Source organism: Haliaeetus leucocephalus, unplaced genomic scaffold (genome assembly GCF_000737465.1).
Source record: "Haliaeetus leucocephalus isolate CR32 unplaced genomic scaffold, Haliaeetus_leucocephalus-4.0 Scaffold156, whole genome shotgun sequence".
Lineage (NCBI taxonomy): Eukaryota > Metazoa > Chordata > Aves > Accipitriformes > Accipitridae > Haliaeetus > Haliaeetus leucocephalus.
This window is the reverse complement of record NW_010972592.1, coordinates 118,696-137,001: the sequence shown is the minus strand read 5'-3', so window position 1 is coordinate 137,001 and position 18,306 is coordinate 118,696. Positions and strand designations below refer to the sequence as shown.

At 36.5% G+C, this 18,306-nt stretch overlaps 1 protein-coding gene across 3 annotated transcripts in view; it reads left to right on the top strand.

Moving 5' to 3' along the window:
- Window positions 1–18,306, top strand: part of ESRRG (estrogen-related receptor gamma) — a 351,575-nt gene that overhangs the window by 291,606 nt on the left and 41,663 nt on the right. For 2 of the 3 annotated variants that reach the window (XM_010562134.1, XM_010562135.1), the window contains 2 exons: window positions 7,421–7,531; window positions 12,000–12,161. In XM_010562134.1, the coding sequence (XP_010560436.1) occupies window positions 7,421–7,531; window positions 12,000–12,161 (273 nt within the window). Of the gene's footprint in view, window positions 1–7,420; window positions 7,532–11,976; window positions 12,162–18,306 lie in introns of all 3 variants that reach the window. The other variant, XM_010562133.1, reaches the window with a different exon arrangement.

Sequence of the window (18,306 nt, the reverse complement as noted above, 5' to 3'; positions counted from 1 at the left end):
GAGAAGTATTGTGATGGTAACTGTTTTGTTTCAGAAATGTCAGGACTTTATATATTCACAGTCTTAGTTCTGCATCGCTCTTCCTTCACAGCTTACAAATACTCATATATACTTGTATACATATGTATACATATACAAATATTTACAAATACTTTGGAAAAGTGAAGGAAAAGAAGCAGAAGTTTTGTAGCCTGCATTTAGTAACCTAATTTCAGTTTCTTTAAAATCACCATGAGTCTAGCATAATTCTAATGAAGTTCTGGTAGTATAACACTCAGAAAAGACCAAATTTAAGCACTAGGAACTGTGTGCATCAAGTGTATCTCTTCTGGAAAAGAAACATTTTTTTTTTATAAGTTCTTATGTGAAGTGTAAAAGGTATTCTTTTGTAATATTTGAGAGCTAATAATGGGTATTGCATGTTTAATGCAACAGAGTAGCTGTCCTGTTTTTTCTTTTTTTTTCTTTCTTTCTGCACATTCACCTCTTCTTGAACAGAAATAAAAGGTTCAAAGCTTGTCAGCATCAGTTTATAGATAGCTGTTTAAAAATAATGAGATATTGGGTATTGTAAGGCTCAGGGCTGTCTTGCCAGACTCATTTATTTCCATTCACCTTTTGTCAGAATTGCAGACAGAAGACATTCAATTAAAACTTGTCACCTGTTGCATGTGACCTAATTTGTATTTGTAGTGTCACAGATTAGGATACTTAGCTTCATATGGAACCATTAAAAATGTAAAGCAACGGTAGTACTCTTAAACATTTTATGCCACATTTTCTTCATGTGAACATCTTTGTTTATGGACCATTCTTCAATGGAAATCACTTGTGCTAAGAAATAATAGAATTTATTTACACAAAATCTCATTTGCATGGGAAAACTAAGTGGATTTTATGCATGTTCTTTTATGTTTTAATGCATAAATGACAGTGCACAAAAATTCAGCATGTAGATGATTAGTTCATGCAAAGTTAATGTTCCTTTCCAGAGAGGTTGAGTACTGAGCTGTGTAAGTAACACATTTATCAGTTCTTTTGTCAAACTGGAAAAAAAAAACCAAACAAAAAAACCCTTCTGGGCTTTAACCAAAGAAAATTTTTTTTCAGTTCCTTTGCCAAAACCCAGCCTTCTCATCCCCTCCTCCCAGGTAAAAAATGGATTTTCCAAAACGTAATTTACACTTGGTTGCCCAGAAACATTTTTAATTATTAAACATGATCAAAACCTGAAATGAAACATTGGTTTGAACCACTTGTTTTACAAAAGCAATATTTTTCTCTTTTGATTTTTCAACCTGGAGAAATTCACTAAATATTTGAATTGGCCCAATACTACTTTTTTTTTTTTTAATAAGCTGTTTATTGCAAATCTTTGACAGAGAAACAGATAAATTAAGCAACTTATTCATAGTCACAGAGCAAGTTGGATATTAAAGTAATAAACACAGTTTTGTCTTTCAGTCCATCCCATGGGCAGGTTCCTGAACCTAAATTATTTTATAGGCACCTCTTGAGGACAGCGAATTTTATCCTATATTAGCAAATACTTTTTGGTACTGACTGAATGTAAAGCAGGAGGATGATTTTTAGACTTCCTGTTCTACACTAAATAGTGTATTTAATAGTGCAGATAGCTATCAGAAGACAAAACACTAAAGCCTTCCGCTGCTAATTGTTAATTCAGCTGTAGATCAGGAAAGCTTTAATATGAGTCATAGCTGTTATCTTCTTTGATGACTTAGGACTCTGTTTTCAAAATATTACTAGCCTAATGGATACATATTTTACATGTCTAGTTGAATTTTTACCTGCACGTGGTGTTATCCAAATGCTTTGTAAACTGATTTCAGAAGCTCTCTGGCATCCTTATAATTCAGCACATAAAACAAATATGCAGATCCAGAAGAAAAGATAGCTCATATTATCCTTTTTCTTCATGCTGTGTTATTTCCTGCATGTTTCTACTATATTGAGAGAGGTCTTTTGTGGTTTAAAGTGGAAGTATTTCTTCCACTACAAATCTTTCAGACTGTAGGATTAATGCATTGGCCTCACACTTCTCTAATCCCAAAGTATGGAGATTACTGAGTTGTCTAAAGAATTACTAGATGACCATGCATTCTTATCTCTAAATACATTTTGTCTGTGTTCATGGTGGAAAAATCAACTGATTTTCCCATTCTTTGTGAATAAATGCAAACCCCAGAGTTTGTAATATCCACCCAAGCTCACCCAGCAATCTTAAAAGTAAGCACCGTATGTTCAAGTGAACTGGAACACTCTTAGCAAGATGTTGTCCCAAAGGAGAACCACATCAGAACCTGCCATTAAAATTCCTTTTGCTCTTCCTAGTTTTGCTGTTAATCTGTTTTTTTGCTTCTGCTACTGATGTTCCACTAAAGCTTGGCAAGATGCAGTTATGTGGGTATCCATTCTTATTGGTCTCACTGTAAAATTTAAGTCAGTGCTGGGAATCTTACAGACGTCTGTAGAAAAAGGATTGTTACCCAGTTATATATCTCAAAAATTGAGCTAGGAATAAATTTAGTATATATAGAGTGCTGTGTTAGAAGTGGAGCTTGCCAGAACAGCGTCAGTGTAGCATGTGTCTGCTTGCCATAAATCTGTCATGTCAGGGACGGACAGGGAACAGAATTTGAAATTTCCTTCAGAAGTTAAAATTGTGGGTTTGGTTCTGATCTCAAACCTGTTCTTTACTGAGGTACTGGAAGGAAGAGAGGAAGTTTTGATTTGTTCAGATATTAGTTCATATTGAAGTTAATTGGATTTATTTTTTTCAAAATAAAAAGCTAACCCAAATTACAGGTACTAAGCAATTTCTTATAGGCAGTCCTGGTATGGTAGGTCTTGATTTGAAGGATTGGACCAATGCCTTCCAAGTTAGCCTGGGGATTTCCTGTGGGTATAGAGCTCCATGGAAAGGACAAGAATGTTTGTGGGACAAGTGGGCAAATGAACACTGGAGACTTGTAGCTGAGGTGAGAAGGAGAGGATGGAAAACAGGAAGAAAGGTGGATTATAAAGGAGTAAATAGTATACTTTGGATATGGCTTGGATCTGTATGGAAAAAATAGGTGACGGTTAAATATGATTATCATACTGAGGACCTGAATTGCAAAAAGAATGCCATACAGGGGTAAGGGCAATCTTTTTGATTAGATAGCACCAGTCACAGTGGGGTGCCTGTCCCACACCAAGGGTTCAAGGCAGCGTGAGAAAAGGACTACAGAAAAGGAATAATAATTTGCGTTGGTTGGTGAGGGAAGAACAGATGAGGAAGTACAGAGGACATGAAGAGTTCAGGTTTGCCTATGTTAAGTTTGTTTAGATTGAAGTACCTGGTGGGTAGCTCATTGTGTACATCAGCTCTAGTCTTCAGTTATCTCTGTGCAAGACTATGTGGACACTTTCACTTTAGAGTAAGTGCCCAATATAATTTTGTTATGTGTTGGTAACCATTGATAGAAGTCATGGAAAGATTGTGTGAGGAACCTGGAGGTGAACCGTTTTTGTAGAAGTTTGTATAGTAACTATGAGGCTATTTTTTTCGTTAAGGCCACCTGGAGAAATTCTTATGTTGGATTAGTATGTATAATTGCCTTATTTTTAAAAAAGTAGTTATTGCATTGATTTACATAGTTTCCAGCTCTCCATATATTACAGTTCTAGTCTAATCCTTATCTTCTGAGCTTTGTAAATTATGTCAAAACGTGACTGCCCATCACTCCTGAGGAGGTGAGCTCGTGAGTTGTACTTGTCCTAAGGTGTAAAGTGAATGTGTTATACTTGAATGTTGAAATCGTATCATAACTGGTAGCAGGCCTGTTATTTCTATTTGTACCAAATAAGATACCCTGTGGTCATCCCTGTTTTTCTTGTTTGAGCTTTTGGTTTTGTTTTTCTGTTGAAGAATTTTGAAATGAAACTCAGTGTTGAGGAATGCAGAGAATCAACTTGCATGTCTTCAATGGGGCTTTGTTCAGTGACATTTATGGATGTTTTGACCCTAAAAACCTGTAATGATAATATGTACAGTGCAATTCATTCGGAGATGTGCCATGAATTTATGTAGGTGAGGTAGATATCTTTCTTTTCACTTTGTGGTTGAGGACTGATAGGGTGAGTGAATGGAGTTGCTGAAGACTCTGGCAAGCCACATGCACAGCAGAGTTAAAGCAGAGGTCTACTTAACTTCCCTCTCTACCATAGCTAGATGCCACAATATCCTCTTTAAGTCTGAGTACAGAGTATGTGTTGAATTACAGCAATTACCTCTGTGATCAAGATGTTAAGCCCCTTCTGCCCCAAATGAAGATCTTTTGTGAACAAAATTGTTTTTCTTTCTTCCTTTTGTTTTTCCAACAAAGAAGGCATCAGCTGTTACTGTCTTGAGAGCACATAAAAATATATTTATGTAATGAATTCTCTCATACAAGCTATAGGATTCACAAGGGAAAATGCATGCATATACACAGGAACCTATGGATTTCAGTTTGCTGCCTCCCCCCCCCAACTCAAGTTTTTATGGAATATCAGATGGGTATACTCTCTTAAGTGGTGTCTTGCATTGTGTTTACTTCTATAAAGACTCTTGGGAATTAGAATACCACTTAGGGTATGTTAGATTATCAGAAATTTATTCTAAAATCGCTACTTTGTAACGGTACTAGGAGCAAGGAAATCTTAGGAGCCAAAATGATGGTAAACTCCATATCAGTTTTAATGAAAGGTTTATAAACCTCTAATTTATGTTCTAAATTATGTTGGTATTATGTTATCAAAAATGTTTTTGAATTAGAATTAGTTATGTTATAGATTTAGGTAATTTTAAAATGTGTAATACTGTTACTCCCCAGTTACTCAGAATTATGATTTTTTCTTTTTGAAAAAGAAAGTAGCTATATTTATAGGTATAGCTATGTATGATAGGTGAGTACATGGATCTATGTATAATTTTGCTATTGTGACATTCATCTCTATTTCCTTCCATTGAGTATGTGAATGGCTTGAATGTGTATCTTGGCAAATGCAAAGGAGGTAAAAAAAATTGTTCATCTTGGTAGATTTATATTATTTTAATTTAAGCTTCAGTTCCATTACTTTTTGATTAAACATACTTCTATCTGATGCTATCCGTCTTTTATCACTATGAAATCTGCTCCCAAGCAGAAAGAAGGATGGCATCTGAATTATGCAGAAATCATTTTCTATCTATTTTTTCTTCAAATGCTGGGCAGTCTTTTTCATAATCCCACCAATATCACATGTGGCTTGTTCTAATCCTCTGCCTATTTCTGAATATTCAACTGTCAAACCATGGTCTTTTGTTACTTGTTTTTATGGCAGCATATTGTCCTGGATGTCATTTGCTTCAGGTGTAGCTCAAACTCCCGATTCAAGGTTGGAACACACTGAATTATCATTAGCTCTGAAAAGCTTTTGACTATCAGTTTTTAAAGTGTTGCTGTAGTTCATGCATTTCTAAGTATAGCTTTAAAAACAAACAAAAAATAACCACGCTTCGGTGATTGAATCACTATGAATTTTATAAGATAGCTTAGACTACAAATAGGTCACAAGTTTGGTAGTGAAATAGGTAAATACCATATATAAGACTTGATTCATAATTATACACTGACCTATTTGGGTATGTGGTTGATTGGTTTTATTATTTATATGTGATTCGCAAAAACATAATTAGTAACATACAGTGAGAAATGTACTTCTTGAGTTTGAGAGAGTGAAGTACACAGTCTTCTGCAGTAAACCAAATCAAATTTCACTATTAAATAGAGGTGATGATTACCCACTTTCCTGGTGAGCAAAAACTATTCAGCACTGCTGTATACAATTCACTGCATTATAGTTACAGACATTGCTTGTGTCCTTAAGCCAAGTACCTCCTGTGTTACTAACCTTTATAGATACCAACAGTCCGTCTGGGCAAATGAGAACCCCATGCACACAAAGCCTTCCTTGCTGCTAGAGGAGTACAGACGTGGACCTGTAAGCTGCCATCTTCCTTGGTTCAGCTAGTGAGTGTTCTGGTGTGTTAGTTTCATGCCTACTCATGGAGAGTAGGAGACAGAACAGGAAAACAACAACAACAAAAGACTGACAGATGTTTCCTGGTAACTGGACTGTGTTACCAGTGCAGGTTCATGAGCAGCACATAAACTCTGTGCTGTATTCTTCTTGCTGTGCACAGAAACTGTAACTTCTCTGGTGGTGGCTTCTCTGCTGTCCAGAAGCCAGTTCTGGAGGTATTTCCTGTGAGGGAGAGATCAGGGAGATAGGAAGTAGTAGAGTAGGGCACAATAATGGCAATAGAAAAGATGAATAGAGGGAGGAGAGCTAAAATAGACAATGAAAAGAAAAGTGAGAAAGTGAGCTGCACTTTATTACATCGCTCACAGGGATCATTGATACGTAATGCGTCCTTGCATTCTTGTCTAGTTAAATCCATGTCATCAGGGACAAATTTTGCACTTGGTATTACTTGTCCTGCTGCCCTGCATATGTGCCGAGTTTTTCAACTTCAGTGTTATGTTACTACTTGTTTATACTGACATTCATCCTGGTTGTCTGGAAATCTGCCTGGGTGACTCAGAAGGAAATAAAAATACTTCATTGTTTTATAGGATCTACCATCTTTTTTCCCCCCCCTCCTTTTTTCATTTTGTCTATGAGAGCAGCCATAGCTTGTTTCAGGAAGGTAAACTCCTATATATCTATACAAAACAGGTAGCAGAATGCTTTATTGAAGCAATGAACAATATGGAGGTAGAACACAAATGTTAATTCATCATTGATGACATTAAATGAACAGCCATACAATTTCTTTCAAACCCTCATGAACAGTTTCAAGTCTTTAAGCCACATGTATGTTCTTATTTTACTAAGGATACTTACTTTGTATCCTCTGGCCATGTTAATCCATGTTAATTAAAAGCATTGGGTTTTGGTATCTAAACTTTATACAGCACTCATTGTTTCTAAAGTTCTAATTCTCTGTAATTCTCTACTCACAACGTTAGCCTTGTGTATCCATGGTGTTTATTACAGCTTTGAACTTCGGCTTCTGGCAAAGATGACTTAAGATCAGACTCTTACAAATGGAAAGTAAACTTGTTAGCTGTTTTTAATAATATGTAAAAATGAACAAATGGTTTTAAGTGAACAGGAGATTATGTTGTATACTTAGTCTTGCATGTGTGAAAATCTGAACAGCTTGCAAATACTTGTAGTGCTGCTTTCCCTTGCTTTCTAAAATTAATTTTTTGAAATGAACATGCATTTTAAATAAATATTGGAAGGCAGGAGATAGAAGATTGTAACCTGAAAGGCATCCTTATAATATATTTAATTACCTATTTGCTTATTTTTCCCAATGTAGGTGTCCGCCTAGACAGAGTACGCGGGGGTCGCCAGAAGTACAAGCGCAGAATAGATGCAGAGAATAGCCCATACCTGAACCCTCAGCTAGTTCAGCCAGCAAAAAAGCCATGTGAGTACACCAGATACACAAAATTTCTCTTTGAATACAAGGTATTGACTCCTAGTCCTGTTTGCTAAGCTCCTTCTGACTGGGACAAGGGTTTGGTCAGAAGATATTACCATGAACGCTATATCAATTTAGCTGTTAACGTATTTTGTTTTAAATATGCTCATCTTTCTCAAGTGAAGTTGAACAAAGAATATTTTTACAGGTGGAAGTGTATAAAAGCATGGTTTATGCAGTACAAATTTTACATTTACAGGTTATCTTTATTTTCAGTGGTACATAAAATGGTTCATACTGTGATCATTAGTTCATTGAAGCTTCTAGTTTCAGATTTCACAAGAAAGTGATTTTTGTAGTTTTCACTAACTAAATGAGTTTGACTGCTCAACCTCCCAATGAAAATACATTAAGAGCCTCATTAATTTATACCTATAGATTAATACACTACCTAGCATTAGATTAAAAGAGCAATATGCCACAGTAATAACAAGCATAGATTGGTAGTTTGGGCTCTAGTACCCTTATGGATTTTTTTTGCTTTGTTTTGTTATGTTTTAATAATCTCCTTGATTGTATCTCACCAGGCTGAAATTGAGAGAGAGAGAGAGATGATCATCTTGTTGTGAAAATACAAGTTCCATCCTCTTTGCGATTAACTAAAAATAGTTAGGGGTTTTGCTTTGCAGCTTATATAAACTCAAGCAGCAACTGTACTAATTCCATGAAGTAAATTTAATAGCATTATAGCTGTAGTGCAAGAGGCTAGTGTATTACCCTGCAAAGGCATACACGCTGTAGGAAGTGTTGTAAACTCTTCTGAATTCAAATGAAAATACACACGTCCAGTTGCTCCTGCTGAGAAGGTTGATTTACTCCTAAAATAGAGAAATAAGCCAGAGAAATAAGGAGGGCAAACTCCTTCTTGTCTCCCATTTACCTCTGCTCCTATGCCTCTGACAACACACAGGTCAGTTTTAGGTTCTTGAAAATATCTGGCTGTATGGAAAATGGAATTTGTTTCCGTTCCTGTTCCCCAGTAGGGGACAGTGCTGTGTACAATACGTTTGAGCATATGGGGATCTGGAGAGCAAATAAACAGTCTTTGAACTGTAAGTGAAAGGGCATTTTAGCTGTGTCAAAGAAAAAACAGCCAGTTTTACATAAAATTAAGGCTTAAGTGAACATATGGCATAGTTTCCTTTTGCCTTTCCAAAAAACATTATGCTGATTATATTCCTTCAATTGTCCAATCTGGCATCTTCTACTCAGCCTCCATAAGCTGTCCCACTGTTCTGTAAATACAATCTAGGGCTGCACTAAGCAGATTTTGCACATTATAATAAAAACTTTCTGATAATACAATAAAATTTAATAAACTCTAATGCTTAATTTCATTAGAGGTTTAGTTTTCCTGGGTGCACAGATTGTCAGTTTTTCATTTACTTGATATTGTCATTGAGTAGAAATATTGATAGCCTAGCATAACAAAAAAGCCAAGACCAAACAGGCTAAAAAAACCCAAAACCCAACCCCAAAACCCCAGGCCCTGTAATATGAACAGAGGTTAACGCAGCTGTACTGAAACACAAGAATCTCTGTGTAAACCCAAGATTACTGCAAAGTAGTGCATTACATTACTTTAAGACGATAACTACACCAATTTCTGTAAGCTCCATTTGTCTGAGATAAACTAACCTCCTTATAAATCATTACTCATTATCTAAGTGCCTCCTTTCATTTTCCTTAGCTCATCCAATTACAAACATTTTTGTAACAAACATTTATAAAACTTAATTTTCAGATCCTGCCAGATAAGTGTCAAGACTTGAAACAGTTGAATCGGTTTTGCGTGGAAGTAGCCTGGGAGATTTTCTGGACCCTGACTGATAGTTTGTGCGTAACAAAGGCACAGGAATGAAAATTGGGTTCTATTGATTCTAATTAGGGAAACATTAAATAAGATTTACCTAGGAACAGTGCTCATGGCTATTCAATTTCCTGAGTGATGGAGCTTTCTGAGTACATCAAAATTTTCCTATGGCCTATACTAATGCATGGTCCAATATATGTAGCTTTTTCCCCCTATAGGGAAAGAACAGGTGTTTGGAGGATCTTTCCTACACCTACTTCTGGTCTCTATTATATTTTCCAGCTTCACCAGGGAATCTAATGGCCCCCCCCGTAGACCTTGTTGATTGCAAAAATAAAAAGAATTTGAGATTTTGGGAATCCTGAGTCAAAATATACAATATTCCTGAATCATCTACAAAAAGCCATTGGTGAGGAACCTAATAAAAAAATGAAAGAGGTTCTTTGGCCATTTCTTCTGTTTGCAGGGAAAAAACCCAGAACTTGGGGGTGTGAGTGCTTCTTCATTCATTTATCAGTAGTTAAAAAACCACAAAGTTGAAATCCTCAGCTACATATGTATCGATGTTAAGAAACTCGTAATTTATTTATCCTACTTCTCAGTACATGTAAAAATATTGGAATTTGGGAAGAAGCAATGTTATCTTTTCTCACTTAAAAAGATTATGTTTTCTATGTGAAATTAAAGAGGATATGAAGACTGTTTAAAAAATAAAAAAATTATGTGCAAAGGCTGTTTGCCAATATAAGTTAAAACTACCATCTGTCATCTTTAAATAAGAATAGAATTCCTCATTAATCAGTTTGATAATCAGTAGAATATTGAGATCAAGAATTACTGAGTTGGCATAGTTCCTATAGTTCATATAAAGCATGAATATATCCCCTTGTAATAAAACATGCTTGATGTGATGGTTTCCAGTTGGCTCTTGCACTTCTTTTATGAAGGGCTAACATATATCACAACTTCTGACGCACAAATTTGGAATAAGGCAAAAATTGTAGGGACAGTAGATCAGAATCGAGGAGTAGTCTGTGTCACAAAAGAGCAGTAAAGTATCAGAAATCCGAATCAAGTGAGTATTTTATGGAAATCTGTCATGGCTGGTTGGGAGCCTCTCTGACACATCCTGGGCAAGTCACATCCCCGTCAGCTTCCATTGCAGCTCTCCCATAGGAGGACAGTGTGGTCCATCCTGTGACTTATATGCAGAAGGGGAAAATTATGCTGATTCTGGCAGCATTCTCTGCAGTCAGAAAATACTTCGCACCTTCTCACAGTGGAATCCCGTTTGTATCAGGCCCCATAACTCTTTATCCTAACAAAGGGAACAGATTCATGTAAATTCACTAAAGGGTGCCATTTGGGCTTTAAATTCTGATGGTGCATTTGAGGTCACAAGATGTACCTACCATGAAAAGTAAAATGTAAATATATTAGGTAGTAATGTCTGCTGTATTAGGTGGCTTAATGAATTAGTCCTTTTCCCATTTTTCAGTTCTGCCTTCTCAGAGTAACAAATCAGGCTCCTGTATAGAGATAAGATATTTCCATTGTGCCTCCACATGGATATAATGCTCATTTTATGTTTATCCTACTTATAGAATATAGAATAGCCACACTGCACTGTAAATCTTCCAGGCTTTTCTACTCTTTCTTTTTCCTCTTCACTTTTCCTTATAACTTAATTGATTATTCCAAACAGATTTCACAAATCATCTGGATGAAAAAGTAAATATTAAACACATGACTGAAAATGCTATATAGATAAAAATAACCAGTGTGTGAATATGATAAAGTATCATTCTTTGCACAGACTAGTTTTCTGAGGTAGAGTCTGCATCTATTGATACTTTCCTTAGTTTTACACTCTTTATTCTCATTGATAATAGCTATTCCTGGTTGGAAGGGAGAGGAGATCATTAGTCTATTTTTGTACTTAAAGAAGCTAATTTTATACATGATTCTAAATTTGTGTGTTTCACTGAAAAGCAAATATAAGACAACACCCCGCTTTTCTCACAGCGTAGTCCCCAAGGAGTGCAGATTAATTCTTAACGTTTTAACAGGCAGGATACCTGTAATATAAGATATATGGGATAATGAGCACTGAGAAAGTCCTGAGACCTTTTTTGTTGCAACAGTTTTAACAGTGACATCTAAAATAAAGAATGGTAGTTGGAATTGCTGACAGAAGTTACAGATTTTAACTACTTTTGGTATTTATTCGCTCCAAAAATACACCTGCCTTTGGAGATGGGGGGGTTGCAGGTAATTAGAAGGCACAGTCAAAAATACATTATAATGCGTGAATACTTTTCTACGAAGTTTGTATTCCAATATTAAGGGGTCATCATGTATTTCTACATTCCATTAAATTTACTGTCTTAAGAACATACATGTCCACCTTGATAAACATTGTTAGTGGATCAGATTTTTTTGTGTTGTAACCCCTGATAGAAGCCAGTGGTGTTACAATAAGGTTTAATTAAGTCCAGCATATTAACATAAATTCTTTTGCACTTTGAAATATGAGCCATCTGTTTGAAAAGTAGAATGATGCTACTGGTGATCTTGTACTGTTCTGGACCATTTTTACAGATAACAAGATTGTGTCCCATTTGCTGGTGGCTGAACCAGAGAAGATCTATGCTATGCCTGACCCCACTGTTCCAGACAGTGACATCAAAGCACTTACCACTCTTTGTGACCTGGCAGACAGAGAACTCGTGGTGATCATTGGATGGGCTAAGCATATTCCAGGTACATACAGTATTTATTGCAAGTAGATGACAGAGAGAAATCATTGCGTGGGTTATGCTGTTCTGGTAAAAAATACGATTTGCTCTCTCGCTACAATGCATGAAGTTTTCTTAAGGCTCCAGATGATTCACATAGGACATAGGTTAGACGATAATATATCTTACCTTGGAAATAGTATTATTGTTGCTATAAGTGTTACTATGTTAATAAGTTTTACATGCTGCTCAGTGAATGAATTTTTTTTCATGTATTGCTTTTGGTAAGATAAACTTACCTTTCCATCCAGAGCATTAGCCTGGTATGAAGGGTAATGCAAGTCCTCACCTTCATACTCATCTGATTCAGCAGTAGTTGAATGTTAAGTCTGGTTCCTCTATTATATAAATGCAGCACTATCTTATACTGACCACAGGAGGTGCAAAAATTCAGTTATATTTTGGCATGGCAAGGAGGAATTGTTCTCTTCATTGAATGAACTAGTGTGAGAACTGAATTGTGCCAGCAGTTCAGCAGAAAGAACTGAATTGTACCAAAAGGTCTCTTCTTATAGCTTAGTAGTTCCTTGGTCTGCATGAAATGGACTGCAGTCTACATCACATAAATGTGTTGATATTACACAAGCTGACTGGCACTCTCCTTAGCAAGAAGAGTGGGGGTCATCAAAAGCAGTTTCTCAGAAGATTAGCGATTTCTTCAGATAACATTTCAGGTATATTATATTTGCCCCCAATGCTGAGGTATTTGTGTTTGCTCTGTGAGCTAGCAGACAAACTTACAGAGTCTCCAGGGTTCTCAGTCTGTCACCTTTCACAAAAAAGGTGTCACACAAAAAAAGTCACACAAAAAAGGTCAGCTTTTTTTCTTGTTTCTTAAGATATTTTTCTAGACCAGCAGATGAGTGAGCATGTTGGTGTGTTTTCATCAGCTCGTTAGGTTTCTAATTTTGATAGGGCAGCCTTATTGAGCATAAGAACGGATAACCTTTAATTCCTCTGAGTAATATGTCATCCTCATTTTAGATGTGATTTTGGGTTACCTTAATAGTAGAATAAATAATCCAGTCAGTTTTTTGTTTATCAAAGTAAATGTAATTTATTTCCAGTATCAAAAGAAATAGAAATAGTCTTCCTGGTTTTTTTTTTTCCCTTGTGCTAACCAGCACAAGGCCTCAGTTCTTCTGGTACGTGCTTCTAGGTCATCTTCGATAAATATGAACACTAACAAAGAATAATAATAAAACAATTTGTACATCTATGGAGTGTTATTTTACTTCAGATGAGAGACAATAACCTAGAGAGTCTAAAATAGTCAGTATGCGACACAGTTGAAATTTAGTCATTCTCTGTGCCACAAATGGTGTATAAACAAGCTTTTGTATCAGGAGCAATGCTTTTCTGGTACAGTTAACTTATTTCTGTCTCCTTAAACTAGTTTGTCTTTATGCTTTGAATGCTACAGTAATTTCTTTAATCAAATTGATGGAAGTCCCTTTCCCAGCCCACACTGAAACCAATTTATTGGTCATGATACGCCAGCTATGTTGCTAACAGTCGTAACGAACTGTCAGGCAATATCGCAGTGAAGCTAATTTGAAGTCATTAGGTGTGCAGCGTTCAGGCAACAATTTGTTACAGTGGTTAGGAACACAGCTGACATTTCTGAATGGCTTTGTTCAGAGCAGTTCTAGATGAGCCCAAGCAAATTGTAAACTAATTTAAACATCACTCTATATTATACTAGCTACTTCGTCTTACACTGGTTGCTAATAAAGCACCCCAAATTAAGTCAAAATGAGTTAAATAGGTGAGTTTGAGTTTCATCTTTGGAAGATACCAGTATCACCTTAACCAAAATAGAGTAGCTCTCAAAGAAGTCAGTCATGCTCCATAGTAGTTGCAGGGGAACATTTCTCAGTTTGATTTGTGAATATGCTGCATAGCTTTGATTTGGCTGGACGTGTAGGAAGAGCAGAGGGATGAGACTGAGCAGCCTTTAAAATGATGGCTTTGGTTAGCATGGAAAAGGTATTGGATGCTGTAAACTGGCCTTGAAAATTTAAAGTCTGCAATCTGAACCAGTTGAGGAGCTTTTCTGCCATGAGGCAGCCTTTTATTACACGGTAAACTCAAACCACACCTGCTGTGGTAAGGCTACACTAGCTAAGTTTACTCACCTGACTTGGTTTAGGAATGAGAATTAAAAAAAAAAACCAAAACAAAACAGGAAATAAAGACAATCTTTTTATAAGCCTTCTAGTAACAGAGGGCAGTGATAAAATCTGTACTTGTTGTCTGGCATTTAATCACAAAATTCAAAATGCAAGAGGGCTTGACATGCTAAAGGGCAAATGTGATGAGCTTTTGTAGCTTGGTTTTGAATGATGGAGTACTGCTGAACTTGGACTGCCTACACTCAGCTGATGTCTGGCATGAAACAACTTGTAGAAGCCCCTGGACTGGTGCTAGCTGACTTTTCTAAGGTAACAAATGTTACTGTAGGCAGAAACATAAGAGAATTGGGAAAAGGATGAGTTAGAAAAAGGGTGCAAATGGCATAAAAGTTGACTGTAGCTTAGCGGACTAAGTAAATCCTTGGTGTAAATCTCTTGGAATCGATTAATTATACCAGTAGTGAATTTGTGCCTAGCACAGCAAAGCAGCAATCAGCAAATCTTTCTTTACTATAGTGATTTCTTAAGGTTCAGTGTAATTAAAGGCCCTTATATATCAGGTGCTCTAATAACTACTAAAGATCTCAGCTGTAAAGCATTGCAATTCAAAGTAAAATTTGTCTTTGTGGAAGAAACCAAAATAATGTTTTTGCTATTCTAACAGAAAATCTTTTAATGAGATTATCTATAAAAAGGTAACAACGCAATATGCATTCTGCCCTGGCCAACCATTTCCCATTGCAGTCATAGCCCAAAAAATGTTTTAAAATTATATAAAGTTCAAATGCTTTCATAAAATCATTAGTATTTTTGTGCTATTGGAAACATTTCAATAGTTGCATTTATTGAACAAAAAGTCTATGCCATCTACAAAAGGCAATATTGAAAGAAAAATATATATGGAAAGCCTTTATCAGTAAATAGAATTAGTCTCCTTGCATTTATAAATCAAATAAATGGAAAGTGTGTTGTTATGAAACATGACCATGTCTTATCTGAAGAAGAAAAAGATCACAATGGCATTAGGAAATGCTTGACTTTAGTTAGAGGAGCGTAAGGGCACAAGAACAGATGATGGTGCCCTAATAGCCCTTTTTAAGAATGACAGGGCCCCGCCATTAGCATCCTTTTATATCCTTGGAAATTGCTCATGCCTCGCTTTTCTGGTTCCTATCTGCCTGACTCTTTTTTATTTCTCTTTCAATTTCATCCGCGCTCGGATAAGCGCATGCTAACACAATATGATTGAGCTGTAAAATGGAACGCTGTCGCCTCTAATCTCTTTTATGTAGATATGGAGGTACTTCCACACTCCACTTCATTCTCTCTCCATTGTTGGCCTTTTTAGAATGTGTTGCCAAGTAATGGAGGCTCAGTCAAATATTAGAGCTAGGTTTCACAGGGTGTGATAAGAAGATTATCAGCCCAGCAGTCAGATCTATTGTTGTTCTTTGTGTCAGATTAAAATATTCCGATGTACTGTAACTTTGTTAGTAAAATACTGAAGGTGCTTAGGGAAAGGCCGATGCCGCTTCGTTTCCTGCCTGATGAGACAAAACCACTATTAACTGACCTAAATAAATTGTAAATATATTTATGAAGCTTCTGCAGGACACTTATTTTATTTTATTTTATTTATCTTTTAAATAAGAGAGCCCTGCTTAGTTCGATATTTACTGGTGGTTGAGTTTCCTACCCTTTGCATTGTATTTTGGGGAGATTCCATTTTATATTGGTTGCATTATATTAATTAAACTCTTTTCCAGTATGGGGTGGAATTCTGCTGATACCTAGTCACAGTATCAGAGTCATTTAGGCACAATTTCTGTAATGTAACTATCTCATTGACATTCAGCAGAAACATGCAATGTTCTTTCATATTAAGTGGAGGCAGGAAACATTAAGCTCTTAAAAATGTGCATAACAGGAAGCTAAAGACAAAATGTTCTCTAAAAAATTTGCATGCGTGAAAAAACATCAACCAGACCATAGAAATAAACTTTTTGCACTTAAAATGAAAAATTTGTTTGGAAACAGTAAATCAGACTAATACATCAAAAATAACTAGTTACATTATTTAGTAAAATAAGCTTGCTTGTCTTCAGCTGTGTCCCTGTTTTGCTAGCAGTAACTGCGTTTAAGAAAGGCAATAGTTAGAAATTGATACTGCCACTGGTGCTAGTATTAAAATAAAAGGGCATGATTTTGATTGAGCAAATCCAAGGATGTTTTGAATGTTTTAGTGTTAATGTTAATGTTTTATGAAACATTATCGTTCCAGCATACTCTTTGTGGAGGACAATATTTAAGCTTTCCTTTCCAAAGCAGCTCTCAGGGGTGTAGTTTAACATTATAATACTGAACAAGAACATGATTTGCTGCAGAGTTGTCATTTCTAAAATGCCCTTTTCTCATCATCTGTTTCAGAAATACCACCCCATGTGGGTAAAAGTACAGAGAAAAAATTGACCATAATCACTTTTGGAAAGCTAATGTTCAAGAAGGCATGGGAGCATACATATATGGTACATCCATGCAGATATGAATTAGGTGTATATGTACCTGTTCTCATGCACACAGTTTTTTATATATCTACATCTAAGCGGACATACAGCGTGTGTTTAAATGACAGAGAAAAAATGCTGAATGTTACTTCATTGTAGTATTCAGGTTGGTAGGACTTCGAAGACAGACAGAAATCATATGCGGGAACTGCCTGGTGTATATAATCAGATACGTTGTAGCTATAGCCAGCATCCCCCTTATGCCCAAATCCTTCTCTGGATTGTTGCTGGGGCAGCTAATACAGAATCTCAGCTCTGCAAGGGGAAGAGATATCTTCCTGCATGTTTGTAACATGCTGCTTGCTGCTGTAAAATTTGTTGTTTCTGCTGAGGTTGAGGCCTTCTCTAGTCTTTTGTGCTGCTAGCTGAATTCAGGACCATTTCAGACAACGTGAGGAATCCTGCAGCTATTTTAGAGCTCCCTATCACAGGGCGCCTGTCACTCCACAGACAGGTGGACATGTAAATGTGTTTACCGCTCATGTAATGGAGTATGAGCTGTTTTGTGCTAAGAGGTTTGTAGTAATAATAACTTGAGCCTCCTGGGGAATCGGGACATCCTGCCCTTTATCAATGTGCTATCTTGGACACTTTGCACATTCTCTTTGCCTACTGTTTATCAAAAGCCTGCTATCTGCTCTTCTTTTAACTCCTCCTACAAACATGCGCCAATTAGGGAAATCAGACATGCTCTTCCTGTGATGGACGTGTTCTTCAAGTCACAACTTCTACGACATACGTGATCTGAGGCAGACCATTCCCTGGGCCTTACAGGTAGAGATTCCAGCCAAAAGGTTTCTCAAAAACTACTGACTTCCTTGACCTCTGTCACTGAATTGTACAATATGGGAAATCAGCAATTGACTGTCGGTTTTGGTTTTGAGCATTAGTGTGGATAGACCGCCCGACACTGCCAGTGTTTAGATCACCATGTTGATTCAGGCTTCTCTGAACAGAATGGAACAGCACTGTGCCTAAAATGCCAGTAGTTCCTCTGTCCTATCATTTGAAGTGCTAGGAATGGTGGCATTTTTAATTTTTTCTGATTTTTTGAAAATAGTATCACAGAGAAGGTTTAAGTGGGGGGAGGAGGAGGTAGGATTGCCAGGATAATGCATGAATAAACATGTCTACAGTCTCTTAGCATTTTCAGAACAAAACAGGGGTCTGCAGTGTGGTAAAAGCTAGTTACAGAAAGGTCTGTTGGATTATTTTTAAATCATTTAATATGTCCACCTGAGATATGATGGCAGACTATTCTTGATGGATCTGTTACTGAACTCAGTGGCAAAATTTCAGCTGATTTCAGTACAAAAGAATAGGCTTTGTGTGCTACTAGAGATGCACACACTCTTAGTGTGTCTGCTAATCATAAAAGACTGGTTCCAGTTCAGAACTGAGACAGCCAGCA